This window comes from Rutilus rutilus (genome assembly GCF_951802725.1).
Source record: "Rutilus rutilus genome assembly, chromosome: 22".
NCBI lineage: Eukaryota > Metazoa > Chordata > Actinopteri > Cypriniformes > Leuciscidae > Rutilus > Rutilus rutilus.
The window spans coordinates 23,239,034-23,265,066 of NC_140227.1; the positions used below are offsets into that span (position 1 = coordinate 23,239,034).

The 26,033-nt window shown below is 40.5% G+C and overlaps 2 protein-coding genes across 4 annotated transcripts in view; both read right to left on the minus strand.

The window, feature by feature from the left end:
• The window catches only part of arhgef10la (Rho guanine nucleotide exchange factor (GEF) 10-like a), a 128,285-nt gene extending 118,650 nt beyond the window's left edge, over positions 1 to 9,635 (minus strand). Inside the window, exon 1 of one of the 2 annotated variants that reach the window (XM_084396155.1) lies at positions 9,315 to 9,635. The gene's annotated coding sequence lies outside the window, so the exon portion shown is untranslated. The remainder of the gene's footprint in view (positions 1 to 9,314) is intronic. The other variant, XM_084396154.1, reaches the window with a different exon arrangement.
• Positions 9,636 to 24,935: 15,300 nt separating this feature from the next.
• Positions 24,936 to 26,033, minus strand: part of chd5 (chromodomain helicase DNA binding protein 5) — a 42,353-nt gene continuing 41,255 nt past the window's right edge. For both annotated transcript variants that reach the window (XM_084396149.1, XM_084396148.1), the window contains exon 40: positions 24,936 to 25,174. In XM_084396149.1, coding sequence (XP_084252275.1) covers positions 25,047 to 25,174 — 128 coding nt within the window. In that variant the 3' untranslated portion in view covers positions 24,936 to 25,046. The remainder of the gene's footprint in view (positions 25,175 to 26,033) is intronic.

Genomic DNA, 26,033 nt, shown 5'->3' on the forward strand with positions numbered 1-26,033 from the left:
TGAAAGAGGAATGACACAAATTAAAACCAGACCTGTTGGATGGGCTATGCAAAGCGTGGCTTCACAAGGTCTCGTAAATTTACAGAGGTGGTGACTTACCGCTCAACATAAAATGAGCACCTCAATGATTTCCGCATTCATTTTAAATGCATATCAAACAAACTAATAATCAGAAGTACTCAGTTATTGTTTTTGTTGGTGTAGCTGTTCTGCATTGATTAGTTATGTATCTGTCACATTTTCCTCAAGCAGTGATTGCTTCTGGAAACATATAAAAAATGGAAAAATTTTAACTGAACAAATTTGACTTTGAGTAGACTGGGTGGTGGGTGGTGGGTGGTGGGTGGTGGGTGGTAGGAGAGAAGGGAGAGTTCAGATCCCATCAGCCCCACATAGTCAGTACCACAAAAAGCACTTGTTTCATTATAAGTGCTACAGTGTTTTGTTTATACAACATCTGCAAAGTTACAATGCTCAAAGTTCAAAGCAAAGGGAGATATTTGCTTTTAAAGAAATCGCTTTTTAAGGACTACAACAAACAGCTGGTAAAGACTACACAACATTCCTCCCGGGTTAGTGACATCACCAACCCTAAAATTTACATAAACCCCGCCCCCGGAACACGATTTATAGATTATCATGACAGAATATGCTAATCAATGACTAGAAGATCTACACATAAGCTACATAAATTCATCAACTAACCATTCAGAAACGTCCTGTTGCATTCTACATGTTGTCACTTCTTCTTGAGTCTCTCCATCATTGTCTGAATCCGGGTTGAACATTAAAGACTAAAAGTTTTTGAATTTTTCAGTGCATGTCTGTGTGAGTGCAAGCTGTTGTAGCTCCGCCCTCTGTGCTGGGAGCAGCAGCTCATTTGCATTTAAAGGAACAGACACAAAACGTTCCGTTTTTGCTCACCCTCAAAAAGTGACAATTTTAACATGCTATATAGAAATATCTGTGGGGTATTTTGAGCTAAAACTTCATATACACACTCTGGGGACATCAAAGACTTATTTTGCATCTTGTGAAAAGGGTATTATACCACCCCTTTAAATTGAAATAAATGTTTATGTTATTTAAAGCTAGTATTGCAAGCCAGTCAACTCATTAGTGTTGCTTATGTCAACTTCATTTAACTATAAAAAAATGTAAATGTATTTCAGCATTCAATCTCCACAGTCTACTCCAGGTTTTAATAGTGCTTTATGTTTTAATAAAGCATTTATGGACCGCTTTGAACTTCTGGATGGAGGGAAAAATGTCCTTCTAAAATATATATACATGGCAAAATAAATTAGGCTCTTTTCAGTCCCGTATTGATTTTGGTTTCCAAACAACTTATTGAGAAGGTCATCTGTTGGAAGGTCATCATTTTAGTGACCCCTCTCACTGATAATAGAGCTATATATATATTTATTTATTTATTTTTATATATTAATATATATTCATTTGTCCCTCACTCAGGATTATAATTACGGAGCATCATTCTGGAAATTGAACATCTCTCATCTGAAACATGATTGTGTTAAGCTTGGTTTAGAAGCTTTCATTTCAGATTTTCATGTAGATAAAGCTACAAATCAGAACAATTTTAGCCTTTATTGGGAACCGTTTAAATCTGAGGTGGGAAAATATCTAAGAAGATATGATAGTGATTTAGCTAGAAAGAAGAGATCTGAAGAAAATTATGTCATTTCTAAAATAACATTTCTTTCCCAAAAACCCATAGAAATGTTGTCTGACCATGAAAATGTGGAACTATTTAATTTGCAGAGTAAGCTAGACGTGATATATAGAACCAAGTCTGAAGGAGCTTTTATCAGATCTAGGCAACGTTGGTTAGAGCACGGAGAACAAAATCCATCTTATTTTTTTAAACTTGTTTAAATTAATAATTATATATGTAATTATAATTATAATACCATTCATAGATTACAGATTAATGGACATATATCTGAGAATCCAAGAGAAAATGCACAATTTTGTGATGATTTTTATAAGATGTTGTATAGTACTCTTTTGATCATGGATCAGCTACATGCTTTTTCAATAGGGTGGCCCTTAAGTGTACTAAATCTTAGGCGAAAGCAGTCTGACCCGCCAGAGTTATTCCATTTATGCTAAAAACCCCCCAGAAAAAAAAGGGGGCAAAAATATTAATATTTAGAGGTAGCTCAAGCACATCAAAGTTCACTGTTTTTGTAGGCAATTCTACAAGTCAGCAAAATTCTTCATTCTAAACCGTTTAGCATTGAGCATTGTATTCAATACTATACACAGTTTGCAGAATGCATCAAATCACGTAGCCTATTACTTGATCACAGTTCAAAGTCAATAGTTCAGAGTTTCTTAACACCTGTGAAAGTGACTTTGTTAACCCGTTGAGTCATTGTTTGGCGATTCTTGTTCTTTTTCAACCCCTTCCAGTCACAAAATTGCGTGAGTCCTGTCGATGCTTGACCGGAATTCTTGCCCGGAACCAAAATTCTTCCACTCTCTGTATGGTAGCCTATTGTTTGCTGCTGCTCGAATATCCTCTTTCAGAACATTGTGACGATGTAAAAAATGGCCGAGAACGATGGTCCCTGTGGGGACTTAGTCCCTTCAATTCCTTGCATGGCTAACAAGATAATCTTGCGAGCGCGTAGCAACTGTCCCTCCTGTCGCCACTGGGCTCTGCTGCTTGCGAAGTGCTGAAGTGCCGACGACCCCAAATCACAGCCAGTAATGACAAATACTTGAAATAAGTCACAAAAGTGGCAAAATAACACAATTTATGCTTCTGCAAGAAATGCATAGAATATCTTTTGTGCAAAATAGATGTAAATTCAGAATTGCCATAAAATAAGCAAGTATGTAATTTAAATAGTTCTCATCCTAGAGCGTCATATACTGACACTTTTGACATTTCGTCTACATCCAACGCAGATGGCACCCTTTAGCGTCAATATGACACGCACAGAGCTTTGTTCGGTTATGGGTAGGTTTAGGTCTGGGGTAGGGTTAGGGTTAGGGTTAGACCGCTAAGAGGCGCCTTCTGGCCCATATCTATCTGCGTCTCATATTGACGCTAAAGGGTGCCATGTGCGTTGGATGTAGACGCAATGTCAAAAGCGTCAGTATATGACGCCTTGGGATGAGAATGCGTTGTAATTATCACAAATTGAGCATAATAACTGATTATACAAAACTTCACTGTCATCGAGCCACCTCTAAATATTGTTCAAATGAGCTCATATTTTGCCTGAATTATTTTTTCATGTATTGGAACAACTTGAGGGGGTCAGACAATTATTAATCAAAACTTGAAAAATAAGGGCCACCTTAGTTTTCAATTCACTACTAAAATTAGTGGGGTAGATAGAAACATGTGTGACCAACCTCTTTGTTTAGAGTAGGTCACTGAAACCAGGTTACTGTAACGTAAGTAGGTTACTTAAACGTAACAAATCGGTGGATGGTTTGTCTTCTGAGTTCTACAGATTATTTGCAAAACAATTAGCTGCTTTATTTTTGCAAGTTTTTTTCAGAGAAAGTATTTTAAAAGGCTCTATTCGACCTACACTTACACCAGGCCTTATTACATTACTCTCAAAGCCCAATTAAGATGTTCTTTTTCTTGACAAATGGCACCCGATATGTCTTCTTATGCATTAATATTGCAGACAGGCAAATTATACTGTCAACTTGCGGATGATACTACATTGTTTTTAAGTAACTCTGCTCAGGTTGCTTTAGTTACTAATGTACTGTATTTACTTTATTTTCTCGAGCATCAGGCTTACACTTAAATATGAATAAATGCGAGTTATTTTCAATCAAAAATTGTCATTTGACAAATATAGATGGCATCCCAGTAAGTCACTTATCTAGGTATAGTCATTTCGAAGGATATGAAGAGTAGATGTGTTAATAACTGGTTACACAGAGATTGGTCTCTCAAGGGTAGAGTTTTACTTTCTAAAGCGGAGGGTCTGCTCTGGCCACATCTGCAGTCCTCATGACTCCTGCAGCAGGACTATGGCATGTTCATACAGATGATCAGGAACTCTGGGCATCTTTTTCCTGGTGTTTTTCAGAGTCAGTAGAATGGTCTCTTCAATGTCCCAAGTTATTGTAACTGTGACTTTAATTGTCTACCGCCAGCAAACTGTGTCTTGGTGTCTTTAGGACTGTTCCAAAGATGCATGTGCAGTAATTGTTTATAGTTCATTGAACAAGCATGAAAAACATTGTTTAAACCCTTAAAGTAAAAGGCACCACCAGACTTATTTTTTTGCTTTGCATACTATGTCACTAATTTAACCCATTAGGCAGGCTCATTGGAATATTCAATATTCAATAATTAATTATATGTCTTGTGTATGATGGATATCGTCACTTTGAGTCAAGATCTGGGTTTCTGAAGAACTAACCACAAATTTGCCTATTATTCTAATACTGAATCAGTTACAAAAATGCTAACGTGAGGAAGGGAGCATGAATGACTCCAGACATGTTTTTCAAAAACACTATTCATGTCCATTCTGATGTCCTTCTGTCCCTTACAGTGGACCACAAACACAGTTTCTCCAGCAAACCCACTTCATGTTAGACCACACACAATGGCACCCTTGTGATCAGACAAGAGTGCCATGATGCATTCATCACTGAGGAATCCCTGACTGTTTGTTAGATCACAAGTCAAAAGATCAGTGCGATGTGATGTGTGAAATGGTGGGACCAAGCACTGATGGAGAGAAAGGATTGTCTGTCTCCAATATTTTATCCATTCCTGTATAACATGTATGACATGACATCTCAACCAATGAAAGCCACACAACATGTATGTCATGACGATGCTGATTGGCTGATGGCACCTATGTGCGCAGTCAAACCCTTCAATAGTGACTATCCTGAGTTGTGATGTCCAAGACAGCAGATATGGGGAAATATGTTCATTTCACACTTTCAATAGTCCTGGAAACCTAACCAGGCACTGGTAAAACATTTACAATAATATAATGAATACTACGGATATATATATATTTATGTTGCTTTCAGAAATTCTTATTTAGCAAGAATACAGATAGTTTTGAATGGCTGTAAATGGCTTGCAGATGCTGTAGTTACAGCATAACAGCCAAACCTTCACCCCTTGGTCTCAACACCAATATAATGAAGGTTTGCATGGAGGAACCTTATTTATTTATTGATTGATTGATTGTCTGATCAAGCACATACAATCAAAAATGCTTACACTTATATTTTTATAAAGCAGACCAAACTGGTTTGCTCATGCAATACAGCATTACGATTGACATGATGCAGACTGGCATTGACTGTGCAGTAAAGGTCAGTCTGAATCCATACTCAAAACTAATTGGAGATTTATCACATTAATTGCTTTAGGCAAAGCATCAAAGGCAAAGTTAATATTAAAACACACCTGAGAACTCCATGAAGTCTACTGTATTTTGAAAGAGAAACCAATAATATTTTCCTCAGGGGCAGGTCAATTGTGTTTTTTACCTGGACTTGGGAGAATAATACCTTTAGCAACCCAGCATAACTTCTGTTTGGCTGTTCATGTAAAGCATTATGTATATGTTGTTCTGCTTTCATTCTCTGGAAAAAGTGTAGCATCCTTCATTGGGTGCATGTGTGAAGAGATGTTATGATAAACGTTTTCTATGTACATTTCAGATAAAAGCACCCTTACTCTTGATGTATCACTTCAGTCCGAAAGACATTACACAATATTGAAGTTGTAAACACAGTTTTAAACTAGCTGTGTCATTTATTAGCTCGTTTCAGTTTAAGCCTCACCCTTGCCTTCACTCTTGGTCCAGTCTGTTATGTTGAGATGTGTTTGCACTGCCTGTTTACTTGCTTTTTGAGTAAGAATTAAACGTGTTAGTGTTGTGAGAACCTGAGTCTTCTGTCTTCAGCTTCCCTGCAGCATCAATACCTGCTTATGTTTACATCTGCCTAATTTGCCTATAGCTTCAACTACAGTAAGTGAAAGATTAATTTTTAATCCTATAAAACCAAATGTACTGTATCACTTTGAATACAAGACCTCCAACAACTTGATCAACAACTTTCTGAAAAACCCACAATCTATACATTTTCTGCCCACTGGTGTCATTCCCAATATGCTCACCTGTCATGATGCACATGTCTTCTGACAGCAACATAAAATCACAGAAAACGTTTATATTTCAAGAAGAATATTGACTAGATTAAAGCAACTTGCATATTCATAGTTAGTATAGTTTTTTTTCTCCTGCAGTCTGCAACCCATTGAGTCGCAACCCACCAGTTGACAACTACCGGTTCATGCTATTAATTTATGGAGGGGGCAGTGTATCAACACAAGGAGGAAACTTCCTTTTCCACTTCTTATCAGTGTCCCAAGCGTCCATCTCATGAAATACTTGGAGTTATCGCAAGGCAGCTCAGAGATACGCTGTCTGTGATTCATACAGATTGATGATGTCATCCTTGCCCACAGGGTATTAAACCAACACGTGCTCAGGATGAATGAATGCACAGCAAAACCTTAAAATGTGTCAAATTTTAAATGTGTGTTGCTACAGTATGTGTATTTTTACCTTGCACAACCTGCTTTTCAATTTTAGCTGACAGACAAAAAAAGCATGATGTATTTATAATAACATCACTGCATTCTGACTTAATTGCAGGTTCTATGGAAACAGCACCTTAACCTTCTACTTAAACCGTGGAATGGCTGTGTACACACCTCTACATGCCCTCTATTGTCACAAACGCACATCCTCGAAATGTGCCACCTCAGCAATGGCTGATTTTGCAAACCACAGACATCCAAGGATGCATTATTCATCCTTGGGGTTGTCTGTAATGCACTTTTCCAAATTAACGTTAAAGTTGGCATGGAATGAAAATTAAGCCTATTTATTTCTTAAATGTATGTTAAAGATCTTGCTGTGAACAATTTATCTGTGCATATGTTTGTTTTTATTAACGGTTTGACCTCATATAAGTCGTCACATTAATTTACATAGTCCTTTATACAACAGAGATTGTTTCAAAACAGCTATACATTAATAAACATGAAAATAACAGTGTAAATGTTGCAAATGTAATCAATTATTAAACCATAATTTCAGCTTTAAATCAGCTTTACTTAAGACAACGGTGTCATTATTCTGCTCAATTTTCAGTGTTGTTTCAATTCAGTTAAATAACAGTGTCGATGTAGCTGTGATAGAAAGGGCATCCGACATAAAACCTGTGCCATATCATGTGTGTATGAGGCGGACCCTGGACTTTGAGAGGGAATAATGCTAAGAAAGAAAGAGAAAGAGAGAACAGTGTCGATGTAGCAAAGTTAGTGTCATTATCCAGCTCAATTTTGTTCCCAGAGAGCAACATAGTGTTGGCCCAAACCAGCCCACATCTGGGCCGCGTGGAATCCACGTGTACCAGATGTGGGCCGACACTATGTTGCTGTCTAGGTTCTCATCTATCCGATATAGTGTCAGAGCAGTTAAATCGATAATATTACTGAATATTAATTGTCATTTAAAATGTCATAACTGGACCTTCCAGTGGAAATGACAGACATCTCTGTGATGATGTATGCAGGACCAATCAACTCCACCAGTTCAAGCTCATGTTCATTTGCTTCCACTTCTGAGAGAAACGGTCACATCTCAAAATCCAATCAACAATCGGTGCATAGAACCAAGTACTTGCCCTAAATTGTTTCTTTTTTGATAATCTGTAGCCTATAACTTGGATGTATGTCACAATAGGAAAAGATCTGGCACCACAATAAAAATGCAGTATCAACGTGTAAATGACTGAAGCGAGGAATTCCATTGGCCACCTGGTAATAGTGATGCCAAAACACGGTATAGCCATAAAACTCAACAACAAAGAGAGTCATGTAACAGTTCATTGTTCACTCAGATTGTTCATTCACATCCTCAAACCTTCAAAGCATGTGGTTTGGCATGCACAGATTCAAAAGATCTGTTCAATTCTGCCTTTACATCGATTGAAAGAATCACATGAAAAGCACAAGCTCCTCTTTCACCTTCTAAACATACAGTATAGTGTTTCATTTCTCTCATGTTGTTGTGTAATGTGTTCTCAAAAATAGACATTCATACAACACCTTTCACTTTTTGAAGAGCTCACATTCCTCAGGGAGTCAGGCAGCAACCTTCAAATTCTCGCTAACATGTGGATGGAGCTCCCTCCACCCAATATTCAGTATCACATCCGCTGGGAGGCCCCTGCAATCGTACATATGCCTTTGTCACCCCAAAGGGCCCAAAAAGCCCCAGCTGTGTCCCTTCGGATTGGAAAGACCACTGACAGGGTGTGTTTGTACTGCAGCTCTCTCTATCGGACATGCATGGACTGCTAATGATGCTGAACTGTCATGGAGAGAAAAGGAGGGAAACGGAACACTGCCCATTTTTAAACCATCGAATTCTGGAAATGCAAAAGGAAGTCAGTGATTGCTGACTGGCAGCTAGATGCAGATTAGGAGTTCCAGGATTGTGAGGCCCCTCAGTACAACACAAAGTGTGATTGTGGAATTTACATTGGAATTAGTCCATGAATAATTCTAATTTCTCTTTAAATCAGATATGTGGTTGTACGATAATTCCTGGTTTGCGTTTACCACCTCAGAGTTGCATCTGTGTTAGAAGTTCTGCTGGATAACACTGGGTTAAGGGGAAAGTTCACCCTAAAAAAAGAATATTTCATCATTTACGCACCCTTGTGCTGTTCCAAACCTGCAAGACTTTTATTGTTCTGTTAAACACAGAAAAAAATTATACATTTAAAAATGCCTCAGCACTCGACCCAAGTGATATTTTTTTTCCTCAAAAAGTCATACAATATTTTTCTTTCCAAGATTATTGGAGTATATTTTACAGGAAAATACAAACAATATCTGAGTGAAAATAGTTTCTACACCAAATATATTTCAGGGCAAGTTTTGGAACGGCATTAGGGTGATGATGTAAGTGATGACAGAATTTTAAATTCATTTTTGGGTTAACTATTGCTTTAACTGTCCGTGAGAGGGTCTCTTTGGGTTGAGTGAGTTTTGTAAGATCCCTCTGTTCCCCAGTGAGCCACTGAAATTATAAAGAGTGCACACCCTCCTCTTCTGTCTTCTCTTCTCCTACCCCCACTATACAGAAAACACCCCTTTTCATGGTGCCCATGCCTTTGTTGCATGAAAGGGGAGCAAACATAGAGTGTTAGTGTGTGAGAGAAAATGTTAGATTGATAGACCAATAAACAGAACAACTCACCTTTTTGTTCTCAGTAGTACTACCACAGGAAAGCTTCAGCACCTCCCAAGAGTGACTTTAATCCCAACAACCTCCCATGCACTTCCTGCTATGAAATCAGCTGTCTCCTTGAACACATCCTCATCCTCTGTTTATCCGCTGCTGTCGGACTGAGGCCTCTGAGAAGGCGGCAAATACTGCTGTTTACTTTCCCACAGGCAGCAAGTTCCCGACTCTGCGCACAAACCGCTCCACTCCTCCTTGCTTTCATAGGCTAAATGAGCCCCCCTCTTCCCCCGGCCTCTGTCACTCCCGTCTTTTCTTTCGCTCCTTCCCTCCCCTGCTGTTGGACAGTTAGGCTCTTCTGAACAAGCATAATAGCTGTTAAGCTCCACCAATGGCTGAGCTGCCGGCAGACTTGTCGTCCAATTAAAGTCAGGTTAGTTGGTCAAGGGGCAGAGTCTAGAAGGGAAAAAAAGAGTAAGACAAGTCTGGACAAGGAGGGAGGGAGAGAGAGAGAAAGACAGAAACAGACACAGGGATTACAGCATCTCCAAGCTGGGCAAAAGTGGACTAAATAGTATTAACTGAGTTGGTGGTCATTCAGTATTGTGCAGTGATGGCATTAAAGCATATCTCTTTAATTGATTTTTGTCAGTTTTGAGGATACAATACATGCTGTGGGAAACACTCATTTCCACCCTTCTATAAATGTATATGTAAATTAGATAAAAATACACATTTTCAACACAGTCCCCACAAATGTATCAATGACCAAGAAATTAGCTCGTCTTGCAGTCACCAAGACAATGGGAATCATCTCGCATACTTCAGACTTTAATGTGAGGGCATGCATTTATAATGCAAAACCCCTCTAAGAAAAAACCCTTTATGTGGAAAAAATGCTAAGACATAAACTGATTAAAAAAACAAAAAAACATTTTGAATACATTTTGAAATATACAACTTTTAAAAGCTGCAAAAAAAAAAAAGGTAAACCTTACTGGATATGGTTAATTAACACAATAGGCACACACACACCATTTTTGTGCAGAAGGTATGTAACGTTTCAGTACCTAAATTCTTAGGTAATTTGTTGCATTCAGTTCAATAGAAAAATACGAATGGCTAATTACTCTGTGAATGGATTTAAGATTTAACTCTGTGATAAAGTGTGAATGGATTTAAGAAATATTTACTCAGAAATGTAAATACACTCTGTACAAAGTGAAATAATCATCGCTCATACAATGGCACAACTACAAAATTATCTTTCTCCACTGATATACAATACCCTTACAAAAAAGAAATTTATTTAAGTGTGCTATTAGTAACTAAAAATAAGAAAGTCTACTTTCAGTCTACTTTTTATGTAGACTACTTCTCGGAAATTTACTTTATGTATATCTCAGAAATATACTTAAATTGCACTTAAGTATGCTTGATTTATAATGACAAAACTTACAAGTATACTTGCAGTATAAAACTACTAAGCTAGTAATTTACTGAGAGTAAACTTCAAAATGTACTTTCGTAAACTAAACTAGATGTACCGCATCGCGGTACAAAATATGACCGCCGCTCAGGCCTGCACTGGCTTTCCACAAAAATAAATGACGTGGAGTAATTTGGCTGTATTGCGTGTTTATGTATATACCTAAAAAAAGTAATAGTATGTGCATGTCTGTCTGTGTGTGTGTGTGTGTGTGTGTGTGTGTGTGTGTGTGTGTGTGTGTGTGTGTGTGTGTGTGTGTGTGTGTGTGTGTGTGTGTATGTGTGTGTGTTTGTGTATGTGTGTGTCTGTGTGTCTGTGTGTGTGTGTGTGTGTGTGTGTGTCTGTGCGTGTATGTATGTGTGCGTACATGTGTGCGCGTGTGTGTGTTTGTGTGTGTGTGTCTGTGCATGTGGATTTGTATGTGTGTGTATGGGTGTGTGTCTGTGCGTGTGGATGTCAGTGTGTGTGCATGCTTGCGTTTGTTTGTATTCCTGCATGTGTGTGTGTGACAGTATCATCCTAAACCAGCAACCCTTCGCTCAACAGCACCATCTACAGGCCGATGAGTGTACAGTCACTAAATGTGCACATAAATGAATTTATTTTATACCCCCCCATGGATGAAATTCTACAAAACTTAGCAGAGGATACCCCCAGAGGATGTCAAGTTAATCATACACATGAAATATGGTGCAGTTCTGAACATCTCCACTGAAGATAGGGGCGATTAAAGCAGAATAATATTGCATTTTCATTTTTTATGGGAGGGGCGCAAATCACAAATGAGTGATTATGGGCTAGGTTGATGTGGGCCCTTAAGAGCAACATACCATAAAAATTTCTTCATCCTCGGTGCCACGGTTCAGGTAGTTATTTAGGAAAAACTGCATTTTTTGGGGTTTGGGGGGGCCCAGCGCGGAGGGGGAGTGGCCCCCGGGGACCAAACGAAATTTTTCCGTAGAAGTCTAGTGGGGCTACATGCCCACCAAATTTCATGTTTCCCGGTGTTTCAGTGTCCCTGGTATCGTTGACGAAAAATTTACGGGGGCCCCAGCGCAGGGGGGGGAAGTGGCCCCCGGGGACCAAACAAAATTTTTCCGTAAAAGTCTAGTAGACCAACATACCATAAAAATTTCTTCATCCTCTGTGCCACGGTTCAGGTAGTTATTTAGGAAAAACTGCATTTTTTTGGGTTTGGGGGGGCCCAGCGCGGGGGGGGAGTGGCCCCCGGGGACCAAACGAAATTTTTCCGTAGAAGTCTAGTGGGGCTACATGCCCACCAAATTTCATGTTCCCCGGTGTTTCAGTGTCCCTGGTATCGTTGACGAAAAATTTACGGGGGCCCCAGCGCAGGGGGGGGAAGTGGCCCCCGGGGACCAAACGAAATTTTTCCGTAAAAGTCTAGTAGACCAACATACCATAAAAATGTATTCATCCTCGGTGCCACGGTTCAGGTAGTTATTTAGGAAAAACTGCATTTTTTTGGGTTTGGGGGGGCCCAGCGCGGGGGGGGGGGGGGGGGGGGGGGGTGGCCCCCGGGGACCAAACGAAATTTTTCCGTAGAAGTCTAGTGGGGCTACATGCCCACCAAATTTCATGTTCCCCGGTGTTTCAGTGTCCCTGGTATCGTTGACGAAAAATTTACGGGGGCCCCAGCGCAGGGGGGGGAAGTGGCCCCCAGGGACCAAACGAAATTTTTCCGTAAAAGTCTAGTAGACCAACATACCATAAAAATTTCTTCATCCTCGGTGCCACGGTTCAGGTAGTTATTTAGGAAAAACTGCATTTTTTGGGTTTTGGGGGGGCCCAGCGCGGGGGGGGAGTGGCCCCCGGGGACCAAACGAAATTTTTCCTTAGAAGTCTAGTGGGGCTACATGCCCACCAAATTTCATGTTCCCCGGTGTTTCGGTGTCCCTGGTATCGTTGACGAAAAATTTAAGGGGGCCCCAGCGCGGGGGGGGAAGTGGCCCCCGGGGACCAAACGAAATTTTTCCGTAAAAGTCTAGTAGACCAACATACCATAAAAATTTATTCATCCTCGGTGCCACGGTTCAGGTAGTTATTTAGGAAAAACTGCATTTTTTGGGGTTTGGGGGGGCCCAGCGCGGGGGGGGAGTGGCCCCCGGGGACCAAACGAAATTTTTCCTTAGAAGTCTAGTGGGGCTACATGCCCACCAAATTTCATGTTCCCCGGTGCTTCGGTGTCCCTGGTATCGTTGACGAAAAATTCAGTAAGGTGACGGAAAAAAAAAAAAAAAAAAAACTTTGACAATCCCTATATGACCGCTTTCGCTAGCTACGCTAGCGGCGGTCATAATAATGTGCTACAATCATTTAACTAAAATTATCAGTATATCGATACATTCATTCATAGTTACAAGTAGCCTACTAGTAGTATACTTACTACATGTTAAAATATACTTAAACTTTACTCAAGTATACTTAATAAAATTAACTTGAGGTATACTTATTTTTTGTAAGGGTATGTAGCCATGTTTTCTAAAAAAAAAATCAGTAATTTTTCAAATTTCAGTAGACAAAACTACCAGAAGCCTACAATCTGTCAACGAGCGATGTGGTACCATCACAAAGAGCCACAAAATCACTCTCCAGAACATTCTCATTCACGGTTCCATGCTGGTGGAATGATCTCTCCACCCTCATCCGGAATGCAGAATCCCTGACAACATTCAAAAGACAACTGAAAACTCATCTCTTCTGTGAGCACTTAACCTCATAAAAAAAAAAAAAAAAAAAAACTCCAGACAACATGAGCTGTGATCTATGAGGTTGCAGCTTTTTACAGAGAATGCTATTGAAAACATGGCAAGTCTATCCTTCACAGCCTCGCTTTTATACCTGTCATGGCATTGCTATGAATAAGCTCTTTTGTTCTCCCAATTTGTAAGTCGCTTTGGATAAAAGCATCTGCTAAATGATTAAATGTAAGTGTAAATATTAATATTCTTGATTGGTCGCCTTTTTCATGAATATTAATTTTCCTCCCACTACATCAGCGAAGGACCACCTACTTACTGCTCAATCATCCACTAAACAGAGCTGAAGGGAGTTTTTAAAGTTTACAAGGTTACATGCAGCTTTAAACAAAAATAACCATCCAGTCCAAACATTTGGAAAAAGTAGGCATCATGCTTGTGATTCGATTAGAATTGAAGTTTATTTAGAAGAAATAATCCACAATTTCTGCTTTATCAACCAACAGTAACACACTGACGTGCATGATATATGTGGTCGTAAAAATGATGAAATCAGAGATTGAAATCTGATCACAGACACGTTTTCGACACATGTAAACAGATCACCTGAAACAGGTCTTGACACCAGGTATGAACAAGGCCTAAATAACGGTACATCACCCAACTCAAATCTCACTGAACTTTTTTTCAAGAGTTCTCTCCATAGGAATGTTGATGTGAAGACGGAATGGATGCAGGCTTGTCCTCAATGGATACAGTCATTCACACAGTATTTATTTTACTTTCATAAACGTGCCATATATTAAATGTGGCTACTATTACTCACTGGAGTCAGATTAATCAACCCTGAGTCAGACTGAAACACACCCCCATCAGTCCATAAAGACAAGTGATACCTCCAAGCTGTTGACATATCTGTAATAAAAATGTCCATTCAGCAGAATACAAAAGATGAGGGTCTCATCTGAAAACAGCTCTCACCACAGGAAAGCTCACAGGAATAGTCCTGCTAGATTTTTCTGTTGGCATGTATTTCCTCATAACAAATCTGGACTAAAATTACCAGTGCACTTTGCTCTAGTTTTTACACAATTTCAATAAAGACGAAAAATATCTGTATTTTTGCATTTGAGAACTGCAGATAATAAATAATATAGTATCTCCTAAAGTTACTCTAAACAGAACTGTACATTTATTAACACAACATAAAGCCATAAGTACAAATTTGTGAGAAAAAAAACATTTATAACATCTGTTATCATTGAATGAATTAGATTTTAATATAAAAATATATACGGCTGCTTGACCAAATCAATGCTATAAGACTTTTGAACAGTCAGCATATACTACTGCTCCCTTAAATGCAAAAATTTATTCTCAATACAAAAATAAAAAATAAAGTATTTTAATTCATCCCAAAAAGTATTTTGTGTGCTGTCTTTCTGTTCAGTAATCAAAGTAGCTAGTGACCAGTCTGTTCACCAACCCAGTGGCCAACAACCAGGACAGCCCAGCTACCAGTCGCTGTCCCAATCCAGTGGCCACCAGTCAGCACAAATTTGCTGCCAGGCTGGGGCCAATCTGGGGTTGTTCGGATAAAAAAAAGTGGATGATGCTAAATACAGGTTAAAATGTGGTCTAAAATGGTTTCAGCTTGTCCACTTTCAACAATTTCCAGAGGTAGACAAATGCTAAAGGGATTTGAGAGCAGCCGGCTGGTTCATTCTACGTGGCTTCTCAAGAGCGGCTGCAAGCTCTTATGAAGACCCAGCTGTTTCACGATTTGCCGGATTCACTGCATGACAGCGATCAAGTGGGTTTATTTGAACACCTTCAGTTCCACTAATGCTCACAAATCAGCCTTTTTGTAACAGTAAAATCTCTTTTTATGTAGTTGCGATATTATATTGAGTCATGTTTATCAAAATAAAACTGATAAAAAAACGTAGACCCCACTACATTGGTATTTAATTGTATAGGCTTATGTTAAATGTACTGCTTAAAGGGGTGGTATAATGCCCTTTTCACAAGATGTAAAATAAATCTCAGTTTTAGCTCAAAATACCCCACAGATATTTTTATATAGCTTGTTAAAGTTGTCACTTTTTGAGGGTGAGCAAAAACGCACCGTTTTGTGTCTGGCCCTTTAAATGCAAATATGCTGCTGCTCCCAGCAAAGAGGGCAGGGTTTCAAGAGCTCATGTGTGTTAGCAGCTCCGATTACCTCACGCAGACACACACTAAAATGACAGAAACTGTTCTGCCTTTTATGTTTAAAGGAGTCAGACAAAGATGGAGAGACTCAAGAAGAAGTGACAACACGTATAATGCAACAGGACGTCTCTGAATGGTTGATGAATTTATGTTGCTGATGTGGAGTTAACTATCTTCAATTAGCATATTCTGTCATGATAATCGTATAGGAACTGATGTGAGATGCACACAGAGTGACTTTCTATTACATGTGAAATGACAGATGCTACAGTTTGAGCTGACTCAAAAATGTACTTGACTACAACAACTCTTCCTCTTCTCAACATGGACTGCGTTTTCCCGGGGATGGGGTTTAAATTTTAGGGTTGGTGATGTCACTAACCCCTGGAGGAATGTCGTGTAGTCCCTACCAGCCGGTGTTGTAGTCCTTAAAAAACGATTTCTTTAAAAGCAAATATCTCCCTTTGGTTTGAACTTTGGGCGTTGTAACTTTGCAGATGTTGTTTATGCTCAAAAAGCAACATTACACACTAACTAAAGTTAGAAAAGTGAAATCATACTTAACCACCCCTTTAATACAGCGTATGTTTGTACAAGAATAAAGTATTAAATGGAAAGCGTCTGTATTTTACAAATATTGCATTTATTTCAACTCAGCTTCATAAAGTACGCAAACACTACGTGAGCGGTCATTACGGGAAGCAGAAAGTGTCCGAGTTCACGTCTCAGTTTTCAGCTCCTCCCCACCTGCACACGGCAACTCTCGCTGATCAGTTACATCCAGCGCAGCCAATATCCAACACACCTTGTGAAAACCACAAAATAAGACATGAAACATGAAGATGAAACCACACCAAAGCTAGACATGGCACCCATAGACCCTCCCCTCAAAGAAATCAGGACAGAAGTGGTTGAAAGTGGACAAAAGAGACAGATTAAAACACTTGGTGTAAATGGGAATGTGTCTCCCCGTCTACTTGTGATCGGATCGACCAAAACGCATGTTAATACCATGTGTAAACAGGGTATCATGTTATATAATTGGTTTCGAAGTTTACTGTCTATATAGGCACATCTGTAATTCCATTGAACTTATTACAACTGATTGGGTCAAGGAATGAAAACAATACATAGCTTCTTGGTCCAAATGTTAACTTATTTCATGGTTAATCGTGGTAAGTAGTATAAACTGCTAGTACTACTACTAGTACAGTAATTTACTGACCAGGAGATCCAGCAATGCTTTGGAATGGCAGCTTTTTTTAGAGTCATTCCCCCATTTGTTTGAATGTGTTCATTGAAATCAAGTATGTTTTTATGATTTTTTTAGTGGTCTTGCTGAGTTGTGTTTTTTGGTTGGCCATGGAGGGTACCACTCTCCGACTCTTAAGGTATGATGATAAATTGTAGTATCTGGCATTTGTTAATAACTGGCATTTTTCTAACAGTTTTTTCTTTTACAGTTTTTCTTTGGCACTTCTCAGTCTTTGTGTCTGTGGCCATATTGAAAGTGGTAGGTTTATCCAGGCAAGTTCTATAATTCAGGGTTGCTAACATATGAAGTTTTATGTAACAAAGTTCGGGAGGAGCATGTTCAGGTAATCATCCAATCGGCACAAGAAGAAGCCAGTATAAATAAAGCCTTCCCTTACCTCCTGCCACCACCCCATCACCTCACACTCGGCTGGGTCTGCTCATAGATACCTATGATCTATACATTCATAGGGGGGAGTACTCTGGGGTCGGGCCGAATTCCGAGCTCGGAGCACTCCCCCCGGACAGCAAGCCAAATACGCATTATAATATTACATCAGATTTCATTAACATGTGAACTTGTGAAGTCTATTTGATTTCTTTCCTTTTTTCTTGTTTCTAGTTGATGGTTTTGTCAGGAGTGTACGTTATCCTGTATACAATGAGGCTGGTTTCCCCATGAAGGATGATGTGAAACCACAAAGTTCCTACAGGTGGGATGATGTATCATATCCCATCAGTCCTCAAAGATCTATGAATATCACTTACAGTGCTGCACAAGTTAAGGGTGTTTATAGCAGTGTAAACTATAGTCCTCAAAATGGCTCTTCTGGCTTTGGACCAGTGACTAATATACTGTATATAAGCCTGGTTCTGATGCTGGAAGTAAACTTCAAGAATATCTGCTCTCTTCAGCTGGCAGTGGCAGTCTTGTTTCTGGTTTTGTGAGGACTGCAATGGGTACAAGTGTGAGCCTTGATTCTCTACCCAACCCAGCACAGCTCAACTATCAAATTGTATTACAGTCTAGTAATGAGTCTGTGGCATCTAGTAGCCAGCAACTAGTGCAGAGTAGCTCCCAGTCCAGTGGTTAATTAGTGCAAGTCCGCTACCAGTCTGCAATGCAGCCCATTGTCAAACCTCAGAGAAGTAGACTTCAAATTGGTTCCAAGTTAATTTCTGGTAAAGTGCCAGTCCAGATTTCAAGTTCTACCTTTATTCTCAAGCCTTTTCAGCCAAGAAATTAGTCCTCAAAACTTGGCTATCAGTTAGGGCAAGGCAGCTATGGGTCTGGACCTGTGTCATTGCTCAGTGGCCAGCAACTAGTGCAGTCAACCAACCAGTCCAATCCGGCTCACTGTCTATGGACCAGTCCAGTGGCCTGCAGTTAGCCCAAGCTAAATACCAGTCTGTTGTTTGGCCTATTGGTCAACCAGGACAGGCCCGCTACCAGTCTGTGTCCTGGCCCAGTGGCTTGCAGTCATCACAAGCCCGCTAGCAGTCTGTGTCCCTGCCCAGTGGCCTGCAGTCAGCACAAGCATCTTACCAGTCTGTGTACAAGCCTAGTTGCCTGCCGTCAGCACAAGCCAGCTCACAGTCTGTGGATGAGTCCAGTGGCCTGCAGTTAGCACAAGCTAGATACCAATCTGTAGTCTGGCCTAGTGGCCAAAAACCAGGACAGGACCACTACCAGTCTGTGGTCCATCACAGTAGCCTGCAGTCAGCACAAGCCCGTTACCAGTCTGTGTCCCGGCCCAGTGGCTTGCAGTCAGCACAAACCCGCTACCAGTCTGTGTTCCATCCCGGTAGCCTGCAGTCAGCACAAGCCCGTTACCAGTCTGTGTCCCGGCCCAGTGGCCTGCCATCAGCACAAGCCAGCTCACAGTCTGTGAACCTGTCCAGTGGTCTGCCATCAGCACAAGCCAGCTCACAGTCTGTGGACGAGTCCAGTGGTCTGCCATTAGCACAAGCCAGCTCACAGTCTGTGGATGAGTCCAGTGGCCTGCAGTTAGCACAAGCTAGATACCAGTCTGTGGTCTGGCCTAGTGGTCAACATCCAGGACAGGCCCGCTACCAGTCTGTGTACCAGCCCAGTGGCCTGCTGTCATCACAAGTCAGCTCACAGTCTGTGGACCAGTCCAGCATCCAACAATCAGGCCAAACTGTCTTGCAATCTGTTGACCTGTCCAGTGGCCTTCTGTCAGCACAAGCCAGTTCACAGTCTGAGAACCCGTCCAGCATCAACCAACCAGCACAATCAGTTTGTGGACCAGTCCAGTGGCCTGCAGTTAGCCCAAGCTAAATACCAGTCTGTTGTCTGGCCTAGTGGTCAACAACCAGGACAGCCCGCTACCAGTCTGTGTCCCGGCCCAGTGGCCTACAGTCATCACAAGCCCGCTACCAGTCTGTGTCCTGGCCCAGTGGCCTGCAGTCATCACAAGCCCACTACCAGTCTGTGTCCTGGCCCAGTGGCCTGCCATCAGCACAAGCCTCTTACCAGTCTGTGTCCCGGCCCAGTGGCCTGCAGTCAGCACAAGTATCTTACCAGTCTGTGTACAAGCCTAGTTGCCTGCCGTCAGTCTGTAAACCAGTCCAGTGGTCTGCCATCAACACAAGCCAGCTCACAGTCTGTGGACCTGTCCAGTATCCAACAACCAGCCCAAGCCAACTCACAGTCTGTAAACCAGTCCAGTGGTCTGCCATTAACACAGGCCAGCTCACAGTCTGTGGACCAGTCCAGCATCCAACAACCAGCCCAATCCAGCTCACAGTCTGTGGACCAGTCCAGCATCCAATAATCAGGCCAAACTGTCTTGCAATCTGTTGACCTGTCCAGTGGCCTTCTGTCAGCACAAGCCAGCTCACAGTCTGTGAACCAGTCCAGCATCAACCAACCAGCCCAATCCGGCTCCCAGTCGCTGGACCAGTCCAGTGGTCTGCGGTTAGCCCAAGCTAAATACCAGTCTGTTGTCTGACCTAGTGGTCAACAACCAGGACAGGCCCGCTACCAGTCTGTGTCCCGGCCCAGTGGCCTGCAGTCAGCACAAGCCCGCTACCAGTCTGTGTCTCGGCCCAGTGGCCTGCAGTCAGCACAAGCATCTTACCAGTCTGTGTACAAGCCTAGTTGCCTGCCGTCAGCACAAGCCAGCTCGCAGTCTGTGGACGAGTCCAGTGGTCTGCCATCAGCACAAGCCAGCTCACAGTCTGTGGACGAGTCCAGCATTCAACAACCAGCCCAATCCAGCTCACAGTCTGTGAACCAGTCCAGTGGTCTGCCATCAACACAAGCCAGCTCACAGTCTGTGGACGAGTCCAGTGGTCTGCCATCAACACAATCCAGCTCTCAGTCTGTGGACCTGTCCAGCATCCAACAACCAGCCCAAGCCAACTCACAGTCTGTAAACCAGTCCAGTGGTCTGCCATTAGCACAAGCCAGCTCACAGTCTGTGGATCAGTCCAGTGGCCTGGAGTTAGCACAAGCTAGATACCAGTCTGTGGTCTGGCCTAGTGGTCAACATCCAGGACAGGCCCGCTACCAGTCTGTGTACCAGCCAGGTGGCCTGCTGTCATCACAAGCCAGTTCACAGTCTGTGGACCAGTCCAGCATCCAATAATCAGGCCAAACTGTCTTGCAATCTGTTGACCTGTCCAGTGGCCTTCTGTCAGCACAAGCTAAATACCAGTCTGTTGTCTGGCCTAGTGGTCAACAACCAGGACAGGCCCGCTACCAGTCTGTGTCCCGGCCCAGTGGCCTGCAGTCAGCACAAGCCTGTTACCAGTCTGTGTCTTGGCCCAGTGGCCTGCAGTCAGCACAAGCATCTTACCAGTCTGTGTACAAGCCTAGTTGACTGCTGTCAGCACAAGCCAGCTCTCAGTCTGTGGACCAGTCCAGCATCCAACAACCAGCTCAATCCAGCTCACAGTCTGTGAACCAGTCCAGTGGTCTGCCATCAGCACAAGCCAGCTCACAGTTTGTGGACCAGTCCAGTGACCTGCAGTTAGCAGAAGCTAGATACCAGTCTGTGATCTGGCCTAGTGGCCAACAACCAGCACAGTCCTGCTACCAGTCTTTGGTTCAGCCCGGTAGCCTGCAGTCAGCACAAGCCTATTTCCAATCTGTGTACCAGCCCAGCAGCCTGCAGTCCGCCCAATCCAGCTCACAGTTGGTGGACCAGTCAGGTAGCCTCCAGTCAGCACTAGCCCGCTATAAGTCTGTGTCCCAGCAGCCTGGATTCCAGGTCTTTCCTATGTCAGAGCAGTTAAGTTGTAAAGACTTATAAAGACTTGTAACCTCAAGTGTCTACTGGAGAGGTATTTGATCCATGATGGTCTTTAGGGGTTTTTTTGTATTGTTTTTGTGCTGCATTAGTGTGACCTAATTTTTGCTTGACATAATCTGCTTTGTTCTCTTATAACCCGTTTACACCTGGTGGTAAAATGAGTTTTGGTTTATCAGATCGAACAAGTGGATGATGTTAAATACAGGGTCTAAAATGTTTTGAGCTTGTCCACTTTCAACATCTTCCAGAGGTAGCTGAATGCATTTGATTGGATTGCTTTCATAGTGTAAATGCTTGTGTGGTCAAATGCATTCAAACGGTCACAAGACTACCTACTGACCCAATGCATTAACATTATGGGAAGCATGCTAGCCAGATTGAATTTAAACTTTGTTGGCTGAAGACCTAAGATGTTCTTACCATTCCTGATTTCTAACTTGCTCACTGTTCAACATGTTCTTGCAGCTGTCAAGGCAGAAACAAATCTTGCTGCTGTTTTTTTGGGTCATCTCTGGTAATGTTCATGTGTGAATTGCATTAGCTTATTTTGTTGGACGGAAATTAGACGGAAAGATCTGAAAAAGCCTGTACATTTACCTGCCCATTTTAACATAATCCACTTGAGGAAAGCTTTTTGGTTTTGTACAAACCACGCATAAACGTCATTTTCTCAACAGTACAAACTTTTACATACATGCTGCTCACATATTGTAGAAGATTTTTATAGAAGACTTTAGCCATGAAAGTGTTACAAGTAACTGAAATAAGCACAAATGTCAGAACACCTCAGGGCCCAGAGGGTTCAACCTAAGTGCAGTTTTATTTACATCCAATGTGAACAAATAAATGAGTTTCAGATCTCTGCCTTGTAAACACTGTTTAATTAATGTCATTGACAAAAGAGCACCAGTCAACATCTAACTCCTTTACTTTAGAATGGCAAGTGGCAAGAATTGCTTAGATTTCCAAATACATGCAGTCTTCCAACAACTGGCACTGCAGTGAGAGGGGTCAGAGCGCCCACCAGAATGCTAAAACATGAAAGAAATATATATATATATATTATTCCCCCATAATCCACAAACATTTGAATTAGAAGCAAACATTGAAATTAAAAAGAAACAGACCATGAATCTTATTGGAGAGAATTTATTAAAACACATTAAACAAATACACTGAGTACAAAGTGAAATGATGGTAGTTCACTTGTGTTTTCCATATTCTTATCTCTGTAGAATAGCAATATTGTTTTGCTCATAGCTGTTTAGAAACCAGGACAAATCTCTCTGGTCCAAAGGAATCTGAAGACATCTCACATGCAGTGCGTTCATTGCAACAAAGGTGTCTTGACCAGGATCTTTTGGTAGCTTTTGAAGCCTAGTATGTACTTGAATGAAGAGACTTCTAACATTAGACTGAAGCTTTTTTTAAATACTTCATACATTCATTTTGGCTTCAGTTTGATTGCATTTAAATGGAGCTCAATGTCAATATCAATACTGTTATAAAAAAGAATAAATGAAATGGTGTAAACTCATCACACAGGATAAAAACAAAACTTAATTTCACAACACATTTTATGCTGCTGGCTCTCTCTTTATAACCTTGGGTTTAAGTTCCCTTGACTCTTGAGGCTGCCTTTGTGTTTCATTGCCCCCCCACCCCCCACCCATACACACCCCATCATCTTGAACCCCTTAAGTTAAAACTACTGCAAAAGAAACTATGATCACATTTACGGTCAGCCATGACACTTCAGTGCCATTTACATTGATGCTGAGATGCAGAAAACAAACAAAATACTTCATATCTACATTAATTAACATGACTATCACAGACTGAAACTGAGTATACGAGTTATTGAAGGAGGTTTCTACTGCGTTTGAAATGGCCCATAGGAGATGTCATCTCTATGGTCACATCCGATCTCCATATAAAGTGCGCTGCTTAAAACACAGTTACACAAGGCATATCATTTCAGATAAAAAAAAAAAAAAAAAAATCCATATCCACACCACTTATGGCACCAGAACAATCATGTCAATACTATCCATAAGCTCGGCTTGGTAAACCGAGCACTCAGGGTCCAAGTTTTTACAAAATGTCAAGCAAACTGCATCTGACAATAGAAAGAATATGATAATAATAATACAAAATGTGGGTAATTAAGTTTACAAATTCAGTGTATCCGCATGTGAGCCCATTCAGGAACAAGTTGGAAACACTGCACAAATATTCCTGTGGATCTGAATTCACTTTGAAATTAAAAAAATATTTCAGGCATGCCGTTGATAACTACAGAATATAGTTTGGCTTGTCCCTCAATTTGTAAAATCAAACAAAAGGTCTTTAAAAATGCATTGTATCGTTTTAGAGTGTTTAAAAGCAAAAATGTGCATTTATTTTTGTTTAAGCACCTAGGCTACATGAATAATTTTATGAATAATATAAAAAATGAAATAAAAAAAATGTACATTTACATAAATTAAAATAAATTTCAATCTATAAATTGTCCTTTTAAGTGAGACTACTTTCATATGTTACCAAAACATTTCCAGAGATGGAATTATGGGCAGAGTTTGTTTCGTGTAAAAAGTCACGATAATGTACATTTTAACATTTATTCTGACCCTGTACAATTTCCCCATAGACTTACATTGCAAATGAATTACTATAAATACTTTTGTTGTTTTTTTACAAACCGAGGGACAGAATAATTTCTGTGGTATTCTACAGCTTGCCACAGATGATGTCAATACTACAGTTCACATTGCATTTAAAATTAAAATTAAACATTCCTTTAAAGTTGTTGGTAAGCTCTAATGTTTGACAGCAAACACCACAATTGGGATGTTTTCTGATTTTTCAAAACTATCAGCTCTCAGTTCACGAAAACATTCCATTTGCCATTGATTTATTACCGCTTTTAGGTGCAATCTGAAATTTTTGTTTAGTGCGTATTATTTAGCAGGTCATGTGATCTTGAATGAAGCATCCCAAGCTTGTATTAGGCTGCTAATTCATTTGAGTATACACTGTTTTAAATTGTAATTTCCTTAGGGCTAACATTTTTTTTAATGAAATAAAATCACTAAAAGCACCATTTAAACTGGGTCAACACACTTTTTCTTCTCAAAGAATAAATGTAAACTGAAAAAAATAAAATAATAATAATATATATATATAGATTGTACAAAAAAAAAAAAAAAAAAAAAAACATTAGTGGTGACATACTGTAAAATCATCTGAAGTATTCCAGAGAAAAATGACAGTCATTGCACTATTCTGTTTTTAGATGCACTACATAGCAATAACCTGCAGGGGCAGCAATAACACACCATTCATGAGAAGAACCAGGAGCAAAGCAGAGGCTGCAAATGAACCCAGAGGTGGGACGTCCGGTCCTTGAGCAGGCCAGGAACTAGTAGCACCTCCAGATGGCTCAATGTTAGCAGAGATGAAAATGTCCTTCATGGCCATCAAGAAAAACACATCATGATGTAAAAATAATAATATAAAAACAAAGCTCAAAGGACTGTCAGAACAATGGTGCCCCTCTACATAAGCGTCCTCAGTCTCTCCTTAATCGATCAAGACTTTCGTATCGCAGAAGTTAAAAAAGAATGAAAGAGAAACGGAACTCTACCGAATAAAACTTGTAGGCGTATACAAGTACAGATTCTGAAAGACAAAAAGTGCAACTGATAAGGTTCGCTGTTTAATATTTGTTGTTTGGAGGAGTTCTCCACGGTTCTGTCTGTGTCGTACAGATAGAGGATGGAATGGCTGCGGGCTAGTCCTCGATGCATATAACATCGCTGGGTTTGCCTGATTTCAGATCAGGGGTGGCCACATCTCGCAGAGCATCACTGGACTTCTTCTCCAGGTAGCTGGTTGGTGCCGGAGGTCCGTTTGAGGACGCTAAGAAGAAGAAAACAGCAGAATTATGCTTCCATATATTAAACCTAGTTACTGCCTTGAGTTATTACTTTCTCAGTGGTCACCAGGTAAGTCTTAAGGCCCGTTCACACCAAGGACGATAACTATAAAGAGAACGATAAAGATATAGTTCTAAAAAATCTTTCTCAATATTAAAGAATAGCAGAGTTCACACCACAGCTATAACGATAACGGCAACGATATAGTTGGAATCACTTTCAGGATGAACAATAAAATATTGACAGCCAATCAGAATCCCAGAATCCATCCTGCTGTAACAAGCCCGAGCATTTGAAGCGGCGGACAAGCACGCGCTTAGAATAAGCTGGTGTGGACGCTAATATAGTTATCTTTACAGTTATTGTTCTTGGTGTGAACGGGCCTTTACTCTCAGACTGCTTGCCGAAAAAATGCCCAAAGTCAGTGTCATTATAGAATTAGGTTTTATCTTTTTATTTTCATTTGTTTTAGTAATTTTGCTATGTGCTTATGTCATAATTTACATATCTCTATATAGCTTTTTAGTCATTTTAGTACTTCAACTTATTTCACATTTCACATATTTATTTCACATTTTTCAGAATAATACGTATTTTAGTTTTTAAAGTTTTTCCTCCTAATATTTATATTTTATTTCATACATTTCATATTTTATAGCTTAATATTTAATAGTTTCAGTTTACATTAACAACATGGCTGTTAGTTGCATTTAGTACACAAAAATGGAAGGCACTTGTGAAAAACACAAGCTCCTATCAGATTTCTTGACTACAAGGTTACAAAATGTAATCACAAGAAGTTCACTTAGTAGTGAAGTAGATATTAATTTAGAGAAGTAAAA